The sequence below is a fragment of the Mus caroli genome, unplaced genomic scaffold, assembly GCF_978045245.1.
Source record: "Mus caroli unplaced genomic scaffold, Mus_caroli_1 scaffold_8, whole genome shotgun sequence".
Classification (NCBI taxonomy): domain Eukaryota; kingdom Metazoa; phylum Chordata; class Mammalia; order Rodentia; family Muridae; genus Mus; species Mus caroli.
In genome coordinates this window covers 15,034,220-15,050,812 of record NW_028227263.1, presented here as the reverse complement: position 1 = coordinate 15,050,812, position 16,593 = coordinate 15,034,220, and the positions used below count along the sequence as shown (strand labels likewise).

Below are 16,593 nucleotides of genomic sequence, written 5' to 3'. Positions count from 1 at the left end.
AGTCTTAGATAGCAAGTTTCAGCACCCCTGGACCATATGAGACCCTGTCTCAAAACCATAAAAATAAAACAAAAGTGCACTTAAAATAATTGAGAACTGAGCAGCATAGCATATTCAAATGTAGCATGCAGCAAATTATATCACAGTAACTGGGGGGTTGGTAAGTGGTCACAATGCCCTGATTCTGAGCCACGTTCTTCTCAGTTCTCTGAGTGTGTCATAGTAGGTGCTTTCTCACACACTGCCTAGGTCAGCATATTCCACTTAGGACAAGCACGGTGGGAAGGTATTTCAGCCCTCAGTGGAGAGATTCCATTCAAGTGATGGGTGATTTGGGGGTTATGCTTCACTGTACCACCATAAATTGTGGAGAACTAACGATATTCAAGAATAGTCCTCACCAGGTGTGGTGAGAAGTGCCTTTAATCCCAGTGCTTGTGGGCAGGAGGCAGGCAGATGGATCTCTATGAGTTTGAGATCAGCCTGGTCTACAAAGCGAGTTCCAGAACAGCCAGGGCTACATGTTGAGACCCTAACAAACAAAAAGAATAACCTTCAATTTCCAGTCACAGCTTTCCTAACTTACGCCTTTCCCCCAAATACCAAAGGATTCCAGAACTTGTTGACCTTTGTCACTGTCTGTCTGTCTATTAAAAATCTCCCTGGGAAGTTGAAGAAGGTGCTTGCCTGGCAAGAATGAGGGCTGAGTTAAATCCCCAGAATGCATATTTAAAACACAACAGGATTGTGGTGTATGCTTATACATGCACATGCACACGCACACACACATGCACATGTGCACATGAAAGGAAATTTCCTACATTAAAAAAATGTTTTCAATAAATTTCCATATTTCCCTGCTCATTATTGACCTGCATGAAAAGCCCCACACCCGGACAGTTGAGACTTCCTGCAGTGGTTTTTGAAGAAGCAAGGGCATGTATAACAATTACGGAAGGAGCTTCATGGGGTCAGTATGGTTTTGGTGGAGGCACCTGGTAGCCTTCCGGTGGGGGTCAGATTGGGGCCATTCTGCCTGGATGTGCCTCTATGCATGGCATCTTGTGAGAACCAATGAAACGATCCATGTTTTCATTGTTGGCAGCACTGGGCTAGGAGGCTCCGGCTCTGCTTCTGAAAGTGTTGCCAGCCTGGACCCATGCACTGTGTCTCCAGAGGTGGCTGAGCAAGGGGAGCACCCCCAGGAAGCCAGAGGCGCAGAAGGTTCTCCACTGCCCAGATCATCTCTGCCCTGGGAACAGCCGTGCCCCTCAGCCTCCATGCCCTTCACCGAGGGCCCCTCAGAAGGTTGCTTGGCCAGCTCAGAAGCAAAAGCTCCTGAAGACAGCACCCTGACAAATCACCTTTGGATGGAACCCTCCCACAACATCCCAGGGAACATCTTACCGACATCCACTCCTGAAGTAGATGGCCCCACACAGCACTCAATGGCTGCCAGCACCCCTAGTGCTGAAGGAGACAAAGAGCTGAAGGAAGAGGGGCCAAACTCATCCTCCAGTCGCACTGGCCAATTGCCAGGAATTTCCCTAGTTCCTCTCCAGGAGCCAAGGACAGAGCTGTTGTCTGGAGAGGGCACTGGGCCTCGTGACTTTGAGTTCCAAAGGAAAGAGGATATGGACGACTGTCCCTCCCCAGAGTCAGCAACCAAAGCCCCCGCTGCCACTCAGCCAGGGAGGCCAAACTCAGCTGACCTTGAGTCTCCCCCAAAACTTGAGACTATGGTCCCACAAGATTCAGTCCTAAGATCATCATCAGACAGAGAAAGAGATGGGGTGGAGGTGCTACCTACGTGTTCAGCCAAGAACTTGGAATTTCTCGAAAGCTGCCATCCCTCTAAAAGCAAATCCAGAGCTATCCCTGGATCAGGGACAAGCACTGCCTCCCAGGAAAGCTGCCAGCAGAAAGTAGAAATGCATCTGCCATATGCAGAACTGCCCTCAGGCCCACTAGGTCTTACCACAGCACCAGCAAACAGTGGCTCCTGGAAAGAGACTCTGGACACCAGCGATGCTCAGAGCCAACCGCAGACAGGGACATCGGGAACTGAGCTCCAGCAAGTCGTCTGTGTGGCAGCAGCCAGCCAGCTGGATGGGAGCTTGCTTCTGAGTGCTGAGGCTCCTCTCTTCGCTAGAACAGAGGAAACTTCAAGTTCAGCTTCAAGTCCCACCGCACACGCAGCTGCTTGGAACTCGGTTGCCTCCGAAGAATCCACAGAGACTGTTTCTGAGACGAAGATGTCAGTTTCTGCAGATCTGGCTGCCACAGAACAGATGGATACAGGAGTGGCGGAACTGAAGCCAACATCAGATCTTAGAAAAATACAAGAACAACTAGAAGGTAGCCTCCAGCAGGTTCCTGCACCTTTCTTGCAGGGGCAAAATGATACAGTCCAACAAGGGTTGTTGCTGCCAACTTTCTCCCATGGCATTTCAAATGAAAGTTCAGTGGAACCAACTGATGGTCCCAAGGCCCCCAAGAATACTGAAAATAGAGTTGTGGCTAGAGAGGAAAGCAGATCGCATGGAGACAACCTTGAGGGACAGCAAGAAGCCACCAGTGCCTTTGCTGGTGCAGAGCCTGGGAACCATGATGAAGAGAAGTCTCAAGCCTTTCACAGCAGGCCCCATCTGGAGACCAAGAAAGATGAGGTTTCAAAGGCGCACAGTAATACAGAGAACAAAATCGTTCCCAGCTCAGACTCAACACAGCCACTTAGACAGGAGGTTGCTGGCCACAGGGATGGGTCCCACTCTGGATCAGCAGAGGTAGTGGGGCAGGTGGTTGCTGAATCCCATGTGACTGACACCGCTACCTCACTGCACAAACTCCATGAGGAGGACCCCATCCTGGCCTCAGCATCAGATGGCACTGGTGAGCACTTTCTTCCCCAAGAAGCCATCTGGGAAAGTTCAAGATCTCAGACCAAAAGCCCAGTCATGCTTCAGGACAGAGGAGGATTGGAAGCAACAGAATCACTTCCTGCTTTAGAATCTGAGAAAGGAGATTTCCTGCCTGCTACAGCTGCGGAGGAGGAGGTACCCAAAGCTGGGGGGATGGAGGATATATTGGAAGTAAAGAAGAGCCATTCACCCTTGCATCCGCCTTACAGCTGTGATGGGGAAGGCTTGCTGGTGTCCCCAGGCCAACCTTGTGGGGTGGAGAAGGTTGAACCTGGACAGGAAGTCCATGCTGATGCGTCATCTCCCCGCAATGGGAAAGACTCAACAATAGGCCATGGACTTGCTATGCTCAGTCAGGAACAAGACTGTCAGAGAAAACTGTCTTGCCCAGAGGACAGTCTCCCACCATCTCCAAAGAACCCTCTCCAGCCATCTCAACTAGACCCAGAAGCGTCCATCTCTGCTATTCTCTGTGACAAGAACCAATCACCTACAAATGGGCAAAAGGCTTGTCAAAGCGACCCAGGTCTGAAGAAGCAGAGTACAGTTTCTTCCTCAATCCGGGTACCCGAGGAAAGGAAGCCTTGGGCAGATGTGAGCTTGTCTACTCGAGGAGGAAACGAACAGGGGTCAGAACTTCCCTCCAAAGGTAGCCCATGCAATACTCCAAGTTCATCACCCAAGGATACAGTTCTGGAAGGAGCACCACCGTCAGAGATGTCAGAACTGTCAACCCCACTGGGACAAGAGTCGCCTGCACTAGGGGGAAATGAGCAAGAGGGCACAGGCAGCAGTAGTCAGCTCTCGGAGATCCTGCCTCCTGCAGCAGCCACCGCTCTTACAGAAAACTTGGGTGGGAAGGATAGTCTCTCTACTGGGCAGGGGCTGAGCAAGTCCCAACAGGAGCTGGATGATGCTTTGCAAACAGGCAGCCTGCGTGAAGAAGCACGTTGTGGGGACTCGGGCCTTTCTGAAGCCAGTGACGTACTGCCTCCGCCTCGGGGCTTGGATAAGACAGAGACAGCAAGTAGAAACAGAGCGGAGGCCCTGCCCTGTCCACCTGACTCAGTAGCTCTCCTGGATACAGCACACTGCTCTCCAGACCCAGTGCCTACCAATCCCAGAGTCACACTCACCCAGGATGCCCTAGAGAGCGAGGCCTGTGATGAGGGCCAGAAAGAGTCAGCCCCACAGCTGGAAATGGAGCAGCCGGCCCCCTTGGGTACAGAAGCACAGAGTCCTCTTGGAAGTTTCCAGAAAGCAGAGGAACAAGATGGTAAAGGTGGATCTGCTGAAGTGAACGTTGATGCCAGTGAAGGAGACCCCAGGATGCAGCAGGCTTCAGAGGCACCAGAACCTGCTCTGAGTAGTGGCTTCCTTCAGGCTGACCAGAGCCTTGCCTCCACCCTGAGTGAGCCACGCCAACTTGTGCAGCTTAAGCCCAGCTGCGGGGATGCCTTGCTGACAGCTGGAGAAGCAGACGGGATGCCCAGAAGTTCTGTGGACGTTCTGACACAGCACACTGTTTCAGGCCCACGGAGCCTTCTGCCGGCTGAACCACCTGACACCCCTTACCTGCATATCAATAGTGCTGCCAGGAAGGATGCAGAAGATGGAAGCACGAGAGGAGCCGTTTCCTCTGAGGACCCTGGAGCACCTCATGAAAGTCCTGTAAAGGAGCCTCCACCTGCTTTGGAAAATGACACCCTTGAAAAGATACCTGCTGTCTCCTTCACCACAGTCTTGCAACCAGGAACTGCAGATGGGGACATCTCTGCAGCGGGGGATGGTAATGGTATCGGTATCCCCCAAGCTGGAACCACTGAGGGGCACGTGAGCTTCATGCCCTACCTGGACAGGATGCCTCTCCCGGTCAGAGACGAGCAGATGGCAAGGGAGATGCATGTGGCTGCTGCTCCAGAAGCAAATGCCAGGCCCTCTGAGATCACAGCATGCCCTGCCAGTGAGGATGCAGCAGGAGAGAGACGGGGGAACAGGGAGAGGCCAGTAGAACTTACCCCAGATCTGAGGGTTGTTGCATCAGGTAGCGAGGGTGCAAGCTCCAAGCAGACCAGCATAATAGCGGGGCTTCCTGATTTTAGGGAGCATATCACCAAGATCTTTGAGCAGTCTGTGCTTGGAGCCCTGGCTGCTGACCGGCCCCATAGTAAAAAGTCAGGAGTTCCAAGGAGTGTGCTGTTTGAGGGTCCTGATGTCTCACTGAACTCAGAGAAGCTTCTAGATGGGGCACAAGGAGTGGCTGCTGCCCTTCTCCCCGTACCTCCTGCAGGACTCCAGGTTGAGAAGAAGCAAGAGTCAGCTGTTGAGGCTGAGAGTTCTCATCAAGTGCCCCAGGATCCAGCGCCAGAGAAGGTGATGGGTCTGGTGGGGACAGCCTTGGAGGAGAGCAGGCCAGGTGCCAGTGTTGAAGGAGAGAGGACTGGAGAGCCTGTTCAGGGAACTCAGGCTCACTCACAGCAGTCAAGAAACAGGCAGGAACTAACAGTGGGCCTTCCCTCTTCAGCAGCTGTTCAGGGGCTACCAGCAGAAAGAGCCCCTGGCTTCCCTGTGGCTCCCCATAGCCATGCAGATGTAGATGAGGCTTCTGCTCAAGGTGACAAAAGTAATTCCATAAAAGAGCACCTGGAAACATTGCCCAGCAACAGTCAACAAAGAGAAGATGGTACCCGGGACCCTACTCAAACCAAGGGTCTAACTAGTCTATCAGGATCCCCCTGTGCCCTGAATGGCTCTTCCCATGGAAGTGTTTTGAATGTGCCTGAACCTAAAAGTGAGCCCTTGATCCCTTCCACACTTGAGGGTGATAGACAGATTGAAGCTGCTGTCAGTACTACAAACACGCAAAATATGCTGGGCAACCAGGATGCCCCCGAAATGTTGGCTGGAGAAGTGTTGACTACTCCCCTGGATCCCAGCAAAATGGCAAGAGCTGCTGAGGAAGCAGAAGGTGATGTCACACCAAGCAGGGCTGAGACGTGGGCATGTGTGTCTAGTGACCTCCTTGAAACAGGTACTACAAGGATGCTTCCCGGTGTGGCAGGTGACTCAGCACAGCCTGGGAGCTTTCAGGACTCAGGATGCTCCAACAGGGCTCAGGTGATGGAGGATGCAGCCACCCTTCAAGGGGACAGCCAGGTTGAAGACCAGCAAGCCAAGCAACAGCTGGGCCCTCAGCTCCCTGCTCCTGTAGGGCCTGGGAAGCCGAGTATCTCTTCTCCTCCAGAGCCCGATGAGAGCAAAGATGAAAAGCTGCACCTTGTGGCTCCAGAAGAACTCCTCAGTGACAGGTACTTGGGTGCAATGCCTATAGGTTCAGATCCAGTATGATCCCTACCCTCATGCTAAGTAAATCAAACTGACGGGAAATTTTCAGGAGGACCAGTTTCCTGTATGGGGAGGGTTAAGTGGTCCCATTTACCCTCTCTAGATGTGCTAGGATTTTGAAAAGGGGCACGGGGGTGGGGGTGGGGGAGGGTTGGGGGGTGGAGGCATGGAAGCTATTTGGATGACACGTCTTTCCTTGTGCTAATTCATCTAAAACCACTGGAAAAGCGTGAAGCGTTGACTGGCTGTGCGTGATTGGGGGATAGGCTGCAGGCAGTCATGTTTTCTGGAGTTCAGACACAGCTGCTTTCAAATGTGGAATCGTTTAGGTGCAAGGGCTCTATGTGATTCGAAGCAGCTCCAAGCTCCTGGCTGCCTAAAGCTTCCTTCTCTTCTTCCTAAAGATATGGGTGTAGTGGCCACTGAGTCTTTATTGGGGAATGTGCTTTTTAACTTAGGATTTTGGCTCTCTCCAAGTATCTGATCCTTGCAACCACTTCCTTTCCTTGTCTCAGAAAGAGCCCAGGGCCCGGCCCGGCCACTTTGCCTTCAGTTCCTGAGGCGTGCGTTCCGAAAGGCTTTCCAGCAGAGGCCCGAGATTTGGGGAGAGTAGAAAGGTCAGTGACACAAAACCCGTGGCACCTTCCTTAGATAGATGTGCTGTTGACTTCCTGAAGGATGGTAGTGTTGTTTGAGGGTATCGCACATAGCCCAGGCTAGCCTCGAACCTATCAAACTAAGGACGACTGAATTCCTGGTCCTCTGGAGACATGCTCCCCTGTACAAGGCTGAAAGCAGATTTTCTGCGTGTGCTGTTATTTATGTATGAGAGGAAGCCAGGGGTGGTGAGACACATCTGTAGTCCCAACATTTAGGAGCAGAGGCAGGAGAATCAGGAGTTTGGGGGCTGAGCTACATTGAAGACCCTGTCTCAAGTATATGGGGAGGTGGGGCAGATAACCATATCAATCCTATGTGTACTTCAGTCATGCAGTTCAGAAGTAATGATTCAGAGCAACTTTGTTGGCAATAGCGATGCTTGCTTTCATACCTGGGCTCTTACCTTTAAAAACAAACAACTCCTCTAAGTTATAATCCACACAACATATAATCCACTCATTTAAAGTCTACATATATATACCCCACACATAGACACAAAGATACACACACGCACACATAAACACACAGTACAAGCCTTAGTGTGCTTAGAGTTCTATGATGAAGGTCACAATCAATTTAGAACTGTCACACACACACCCCAAAAGCTCTATAGCCCCAGATGTCACACCCTATTCTCCTATATCCTTAGCATGGGCACACACTAATCTAGTTTGATCCCCTTTGAGGCTAATGGGTCAACACTGCTTTAATCTCTGAAGCAAGAGTTGCACGTCAATGGAAGCCACCCTCCACAGACACTTTCAAACAAGGAGGGTGGAGTACAAATGGAGCCATGCCACTCAAACCTTACCCCTTGCTCTTTACCCCAAGTGAGTGCGTGCTGCCTGTGGCTGTGCAGAAGCTGCTGTCTACATTTATTAAGGGACAGGGAGGCATCGTGGACACCACATTGTGAATAAGCTTTGCTGAATACCTAGACCTTTGGTTGTTGAATGCTCTCTCTCTCTCTCTCTCTCTCTCTCTCTCTCTCTCTCTCTGTGTGTGTGTGTGTGTGTGTGTGTGAGAGAGAGAGAGAGAGAGAGAGAGAGAGAGAGAGAGAGAGAGAGGGAGAGAGAATGTATGTTAGAGTCTAAATTAGTACCTGTGTCGTGTCTCCTACCAACAGCTGTGGGTGTTTTTGCAAATTATTTGATTCATATTTTCACATGCTGAAAGAATGCATGGTCACCTGTTTTTGGAGTCTCAACACGTCCCCCAGCTCCCAGCTGCTTCTGCTGCCCCACAAGAACAACTCCTGTGACTCTAGGCCAGCACATGTGGCCTGAGCTGTCCAAACAGATTTCATGTGAACCATCTCTTGCAGGGCTCACTGGCATGCAGCTCTTGCATTCCAACTTTAGGTGTAGGAAAAATATCTGTGTAGCCAGGAAGTCTCTTCTGCCCTACAAGTCTGTATCAGTGCCTTCCTTCTCAGCATCCACAGACATTTTATCATTCTTCCTGGGGAAGCTCAGGGCCCGGCTTAGGCTTAGAGAAGTCCATAAATAGTTCATGACTCAGTGTTTAAATCACTTCAGAATTTAAAATAGTATTTTCTGAGTAAATACTAGAAATTAGGGTTTTTTTTTTTCTGCCACATTTGTAAAGTATAGAAAACCAGAAAGAAACGAGGGAGCCAGAGAGGTGGCTCCGTGGTTAAGAGCCTATACTACTGTTCTTACACAGGGCCCAAGTTCTGTTCTCAGAATACACCTCTGGCAGTGGCTCACAACCACCTGTAACTCTGGCTCCGAGAGCTCTAACTCCCTCTTTTGGCTTCCAAGGCACCTGTACTCATATCCACATATCCAACCACATACGTACATATAATTAAAAGTAAAAATAAGTCTTAAGAAAAAAAATATGATTACTGGGCAGTAGTGGCACATGCCTTTAATGCTAATACTTGAGAGGCAGAGACAGGTATCCCTGAGTTTAGAGCCTGGTCTACGAATGAGTTCCAAGACAGGCAAGGCAACACAGTTGTTACTGTTATTTAGAATCATAGAATAATTTCACCTATTGAAATATTTAGGCATTTTTTTTCCTCTACCATCAAAACTCCTTACAAATCTCTTAATGGCCGTTAGCACAGAGGGATTGATCCCAGTCTTCACAGGCACTCAAGTGCTGTCATTGTCCTCCCGTTGAGACTTTACACACTCTGGAGCTTCCTGGTCCAAGTGGCAGCTGCCGTCTGCCATGTGATGTGTGAATGTGTGTGTGTGTGTAAGGTAGCACACACCTGACGTTGATGGTTTAGTATTTTCCAAAAAGAGAGTACAAAATATATCGTTAGTTGCTTTTATGCTGCTTATCTGTGAAATGATAACATCTAGAATTTTGGGGGTGTCAAAATGTATTGTAACAATTAGCTTCTTTCCTATTTATTTATTTATTTATTTATTTTTGCATCTTGCCAAGGCCAGAGCATACATGACTGGGGCAATGGGCAAGCATATAAAGGTTAAAGCTAGCAGCTGTCTGTGGGAGAGGGTTGGTGGACACAGACAGAAGCTGTGTGATAAAAGTCAAGGCCAAGACCCATCTCTGTTCCTCACTGGTTACGCAGAAAACCTTAGTGGGTGGAAATGACAGCAGGCACATCTCCTTCACCAGAGGGTCAAATAAAATCGTTGACTCAGCGGTCACACTGGCGGACCCTGGCGCTTGGTGCGTTGGGCTCCTGTGGTTCTGTGATTGACTTTCCTAGTATGATGAACTCAGCTACCAAACATCACCAAACACTGCTGTGGAGATGATTCCCGGGATCTTTGTTTGTGTATCCTAGTTGACGTTCCCATCTGCCAATTTCTGTTTTCCAGAAATGAATTTTTTTCCAAGTTAAAATATCTTGGGCAGCAGTATGCTGACCACTATACCATCAATACTAAAAGATATCATCACTCCACCACTCTTAAGATAACATAATAACATAATGGCTGTGAAAGTGTTCTTTCTCAGCCCCATCCATACCCCACAGTGATCTTACCTGACACCAGCTAACATTTTGGGGATGGCTTTTCATTGGGATGCTTTGTATATCTTTTTGTGTGTGTCCACTGTACTTTGGCATCAAAATGATGTTTCAAGTTGCATTTCCAATCAGACCCAAATTTCTACTATCCTGTTAGGCGGTCAAGAAGTTGATCCTACAGAATCTATTGAATTAAAACATCTTGCTGATAGGAGCGCTTGTCATCATCAGTATCTTAGGCAAGTGCTCACCCTCTGAGCTACAGACAGCCAGGGGCCAGTATCACTTTTGCTCTTTGGGTAACAAAAGGGTGAGTTGAAAACCATCTTACATAGCCAGGGGGAAGTGGGTGCTGTCTGTCATTCACACACACACACACACACACACACACACACACACATCTCTGTCATATAGTATATATGTATCTACCTATCTATGTGTGTGTCTATGTATTTATTTACCTTCCTATCTATATATCATCTATCTATCATCTGTGTATGTATGTATCTATCTACCTATCTTCTATTTATCTGTCTCAAAGCTTATAATAGCCAACTGGCACTGTTGGTAACAAGCCACAGTTTGTATCTTTTCAGTCATGGTCACTCATTCTGAGAAGCCAGCTCAGAGATAGTATTTGCAGAGTATTTCTGGACACTGTGTAATCCTGATGTGGCTGGAAGCTGAGACCTGGTATCAGAGCCAGCTAATGTTGAGAACTGAGTTGATATCACTGCTCTAGATCATCTTCCATGCTAGTGGAATACCTAGAATTTGGCATTTTGATTGTAAATGTTTAGGCAAGTGGTTCTGAATCAGTCTTGGACACTGCCCCGTATTCTACACATTTTTATTTAAAGTAGAGGTAGGGTCTTCAGTTCCACATGAGACAATGGTCAGCCAGCCAGCCGGTCCAATTATTAGTGCATTTTCTTTTTGAGATGGTATCTCACTGTGTAGCTCTGGAACTGATATGTAGACTAGGTTGGCCTTGAACTCATAGATATCCACTTGTCCTTGTCTCTGGAGTACTGGGATTAAAGGTGTGCAATGCTACACCTGGCTCAATTATTAGTGAATTTTAAGAGAATCAAAACATGTTGCCCAGTGCTTAGGCTGTCTGTGGAGACCTAGGCTCTTCACAAAGGGCAGCCAGGTTGAAAAGTTGAAAGAACTAAGAGACAGCTGGCTGCTTGCCAATGAGGCCCTGGCAGAACCTAAAAGCCACACAGAGCAGCTTCTCCTCTTCCCTCCCACACCATCTTCCCACACGGTCTCTGACTCTTCCTTCTCTCTCCATATCATCTAAAATTAGAAGCAGTGACACCAGGTTTTCAAGTTAAGAATAAGGTTAGAGGATGCCACAGCTGTGCAGATTAAGGAAAAGAAAAAAAAAAAAAACTGTTTCCCAACACGGTTCCTTCAGCAGAAAGGGCAATGAGAGCACTCATGTGCACGCATGCTCGCACGCACGCACGCTTGCTCGCTCGCTTGCTTGCTCGCTGAGCCGCCCTAGCTTTGCTTTTAGAGCAATATTCTTCTAACACGATAGACTGTTAGGAAGATAAAATAACACCTTCCTGGTTGGAGTGAGGTACTTTCAAGACAAAGCCTGGTATGCAGTGCGAACTTTTCAAAAATGGTGGCTGCTACTCGCCTGGAAGGCCAGGGGCCGCAGGAGCCCAGCCTGTCACGAGCCTCTGTTGCTTTCTGCGCACTGTGTTCCGCTCACCCTGTTCCACCCACAAGGAGCTCTTCCATGGACTTTGAACCCAGATCAAAATGTATTTAGGAAACCAAAGACAGCAGGCAGGGTGGATTGGTGTCGCAGCAGCCCCCCAGTCCCTGTGAACAGTCCAATAGAAGAGTCCAGAAGCCCTTTACCATGGAGCTTGGGGTCTGAGGCTTTTGTGTTTCACAATGAAAACCAATGTCCTAAGTGATGAATCAGTCCAGTGAAAAGGTGCCAAGTCTTTTTATGAGGTGCTCGGTCTCCTCAGAGGCTGAGGTGGAAACACCCATCCCCTTGACTAATAGGTCTTCCCTCTTGCTAACCCTTCTGTTGTGGCTTCCGCCCACACTACACCTGGTCCCAGTGCAGAGATGACCTTTCCTTTACTTGAAAGTCCCAACCTGGTTAGTGCTGGAATAAAACTGGGAGCGTTCTTGTTGGGCCTCATACTAATAGGAGGAAGCAGAGGTCCAAATAGGGAAAGCCTGGGGCCTAGAACTAGAACTGGCTTCTGGCCATTTTAACATCTAATATGGTGTTCCTCTTGCACTCACGGGCTGGGCCTGCAGGTCAGAACTCCCTGCCAATAGCAGCCACCACAATACCCCTCTAGACCTTCCTGAGAAGACTGCTTGGCTAGGGTCCAGAGTAGGACACATACAGACTTGGATATTGGCTGAGTTCAAGTTCTGTGACCTCAAGAACTGTTGTGACCCTTTCTGAACCTTACTGACTACCACAGGGCCATGCACAGAGCTGTGGCATGGTTAGAACAAAGCGAGACATATGTGTCAATGACAGTTGAGGTTAAGTTCTCTCACTCATCTCTCTCTCAGGACATAAGTGTCTTTGTAACTAGCTTGGCCCCTGAGTCTTCTCAACCCATAGTGAGGTTCTGTGAGTCCCACTGTTTTTTAGAAGAGAAAATGGAGGCTCCAATGTGTAACCTGGTCAGAGAGCTAGGTCTGGAAACTTTCTTCTAGGGAAGATCTTGAGATCTCAAGTGTATATTTTAAAATGCTCGCCATTAGCGCAGTGGATTTGGGGGGAGGTGAGTCTTTGACTCAGCATGTCCGTAGAAGCCTTCTATGGTGAGAGATGGTCTGTTTCTCTCCTACTCAATACGGTCGCCACTAGATTTGTGTGCTTTTTGTGTAATAAGGCCAGTGTTGGGAGCTGGAGAGATGGCTCAGTGGTTGAGGGCACTTGCTGGGCTGGTTCCCAGCAGCCGTGTGATTGGCCCACAACCATCTGATAAGTCCAGCTCCATTGGGTTCAATCCCCTCTTCCATCTTTAGTGGGGTACCAGGCATCTGCACAGTGCACATACATATGCAGGAAAAACAGTCATCCACACAAAGTAAATAAATCTTTAAAAAATTCAGGCTAGCTGGGTGTGCTAGCACACGCCTTTAATCCTAGCACTTGGGAGGCAGAGGCAGGTGGATTTCTGAGTTCGAGGCCAGCCTGGTCTACAGAGTGAGTTCCAGGACAGCCAGGGCTACACAGAGAAATCCTTCCTCGGAAAAAAAAAAAAAAAAAAAAAATGAGGCTAGATTTTTTTTTCTCTCTCCCTCCCTTCCTCCTCTCTTCTTTTCCCTCCTTCTCCCTCTCTCCCTCCTCTTTCTCCCTATCCCTCTCTCTTCTTCACCTTCTCTCTGCACTTTGCCCTCCCCCAACCCACATCCCACACCCCACACCCCATGGCAACTTCCCTGGCCTCCTTCCTTGGGGCCAGTGAACTTGACCAAGACTTCAATAACCCTGTCTTTAATATATTCCAAAAAAGGAAAGAAAGAAAGAAAGAAAGAAAGAAAGAAAGAAAGAAAGAAAGAAAGAAAGAAAGAAAAGAAAAAACCATGAGGCTGATGTCAGTGAGGACCCAAATTGTTAGCTTAGCTTAATGGGACTGGAGGCTTCTGTCTGGGGCAGCCCAGAGTCCATAGTGTTACCATAGCTGTAAAAGAACTCTGTTTTTTCTTCACCTGAGCAGGAGAGGATTCTGGGAGTGAAGCTCCGGAAATCTCTCACACACCTGCTGGTGCTCAGGTGTTGAGTGGTGCTCCTCCCCACTACCCTTTCCCTCCCACTGCTTCGCTCTGGAAGTGATGAGAACCAGAGCCAGTGCAGGGTACTAGGCAAGCAACTTACCCATAAACCACTTCTCACCTTGGGAAGGTGTGGCTGCCGCCGGGCAGAGTCTGGGGTACACAGTGAGTGTGTTTATGGTACTACTGCCTACTCAGGTGGGCCAGCAGGCAAAGTCCTGATGCACTGACCTAAGGAGTATGCTGGGCCTGAGATCCTGGCTCTGCTTGCTGACCACACACTCAGGCCTGCAGACCTGCTTGTCTCTGAACTGTCTGTGTTGCAAGGTAGCCCCAGGACACCTGGATAGCTGGCACCAAACGGGAACCCTCTCTGCCTACACATCTCCAAGGGCTGGATCTTCCAGGGTGCTCCTGTTCTAAGGAGATCCAGAATGGGCAGAGGTGCAGTAGTTAATGTTTCTGTGTTGTTCCTGTCCTGAGAAGCTGGCAGGGTCAGAGAAAGGCTTAATGCGCAAGAGCAACAGGCCCCAGCTCACAAAGTCCTGATGTTGACTTTTGTTTTCTTTTTCTTCCCTCCCTTCTTCCATCTCCCTCCCTCCTTCCTCCTCCTTTTCTCCTTCACCCCTCCCTTCCTCCTCAGGGTCTCATTCCTTCAGAATTCACTGTGTACCCCAGACTATTCCCAAACCCATGGGAATCCTACCAGCTCAGTCCTGCAAGTTCTCGGATTACAAAAGTGATCCACCATGCCCTTTCTTTCTTCCTCCCTCCCTCCCTCCCTCCCTCCCTCTTTCTTTCTTTCTTTCTTTCTTTCTTTCTTTCTTTCTTTCTTTCTTTCTTTCTTTCTTTCTCTTTTAATACTTCTCAGTTATCAGTTATCCGGTGTTAAATACTTTAGCAGCCCATGGAGTCACACGTACATGGCAAACACATTTTTCTGTTTGCAGAGAAGGCACTGGACACAGGTCTGGTTACTGCTTTGCTGAAGGTCTTTCATTTTTCAAGGCCAACATGAGGGGGTTGGGATACAAATACCAGATGGGTAGGAACAGCGGTCCTCTGCAGAGTGGGCTAGAGGGCACTCTGGTGCTTGGTGGCTCCAGTCAGCACTGACTTTTTAGGCCAGGTTCCCTATCTCTGAAGAGACTAGCAAGATACTGCAGGTGTTCCAGATAAGCAGAGAGAGTGCAGGGGAAGGGACAGGAAGGTACAGGGGCTTTGGAAGAAATCGGGCTGGAGGCAAGCTCAGCTCCCACTTTCAGCTCCCAGCCCTCATGTTGGATGGTGATCTGTGACCTGCCTGGAACGGTTTTGCAGGTGACCAGGACTGATTATCTCTCAGTATGAAAGGAATGGCAAATAGGAAGCAAGTGAGCAAGACACAGGCCACACTGCCCATAGTCAGCTCACAGCAAACACAGAGCAGAGGCCATTAGCTCCTGTAGGCTGTGTGGACAATCTGTGGACAGTGACATTATCACATTATCACAGCCGGCTCAGCACTTACCTAGTGAGTGTACACCAGGTGATAAACTGGCAGGGAGAAGCCAGTGACTGTCTCATCAGGGAAGCCCTGGGGTGGGCATTCGGGGTACTCTGGGCACAGGCTCCTCCCCTGGGAAGGATGTGGGATAGCGAATGCATAGGCAAGCTGTCTCACTGAAGCTGGTCTCGCTGGTATATGTGGCTTTCTCTTGCCTTGCCAAGGTCTCAGCTGAGAAGTCAGCCTGCCTGGTGTCCAGATGCCCTCTCTAAGGGATAGCACACCCTCCACCTGCCTGAGCTGCAGTGAGTGATCTTGTGCACAGGTTGGGAAGTTGGATGTCAGGGTCCCCAGTTCTTGGTCTAGTCATGGCAGCACAGAGAGACAGTGGTCTTGGCCTCAAGCCAAAAGGAGATGCCCCATTCCTATTTCTTAAGGAAGTTAGGCTTGCGGGGGGCCTGGATCTTGGTTACCTAGCACCTGATACTCTGTGTGACTCCCTAAGTTTACTGAATAATTAAATGCAAGCAGCTATCAGGCGGATTTGGGGTCAGACCAGACTTCAAAGGCAGTCAGCCTCTTCACCATTGCACAAATTCTGGAGGCCTGTTTCCTCATCTGGAACAGTGTGTAATACTTGTGACCTCAGAGAACTACTATGGAGATGCTACAAAAATAAACATATATTGGGGCTAGGGAGGTGGATCAGAGGGTAAAGGTGTTGGTTACTAAACCTAAGGGCTAATGGTTCAAGGAGAGAACCAACACCTGCAGGTTGTCCTGTGGTCTTCACACATACCCACCCTCCCACAGATCATGTACACGCACATAGTAAATGAATAAAGTATAATAAAAATAAAACATAGAAGGATCCCATCAGAGATCCTGTGTGACCCTGTAAGCACCTAAATATCAGGGGTTGTTTTCATTAATAGTATTTTATCACCATCACCATCACCATCACCATCACCATCATAGTTTGGATTGGTGATAACACTATTAAGGTGCATGTGTAAGTAGTAAAGACTATTTTCATACAGTTGCCCATAGAACTTGCTGAGGTTCACATATATCTGCTCTGCATTCCTTGGCACATGCCAGTTCCCGCCCACTCCCCCAACTACCCCATCCTGTAGCTACAGTCTTCAGTGTTGCAATATCTTATTGGAGGCAAGGTCAAACCATCTGGCACTCATGGAGAAAGCATTCTCTTGCTTGTGGAAACCCGGGCTTCGGGGTTAACCTCTCACCAAGAGCGGCTGCAAAAGGCTACAAAGCTAACATTAGTGGGTGAGCAGGGGCGTGGTCATGGGAAGCGAACCCTGAGCTCCTTAATCATTTTGGCAGGATCCTCAGGACTGCCAGCCCACCCAGGCCTCCTAGAAAGTGGGGAGTGGAAAGTATCTGGCCCTGATGCCTGCTGG

The 16,593-nt window shown here is 49.0% G+C and overlaps 1 protein-coding gene across 14 annotated transcripts in view; it reads left to right on the top strand.

The window, feature by feature from the left end:
- Tacc2 (transforming acidic coiled-coil containing protein 2) overlaps positions 1–16,593 on the top strand; it is a 216,586-nt gene that overhangs the window by 72,382 nt on the left and 127,611 nt on the right. For 12 of the 14 annotated variants that reach the window (XM_085841258.1, XM_029479162.2, XM_029479159.2 and 9 more), the window contains 2 exons: positions 1,106–6,229; positions 6,782–6,883. In XM_085841258.1, coding sequence (XP_085697384.1) covers positions 1,106–6,229; positions 6,782–6,883 — 5,226 coding nt within the window. The remainder of the gene's footprint in view (positions 1–1,105; positions 6,230–6,781; positions 6,884–16,593) is intronic. The other 2 variants (XM_029479160.2, XM_029479167.2) reach the window with 1 other exon arrangement.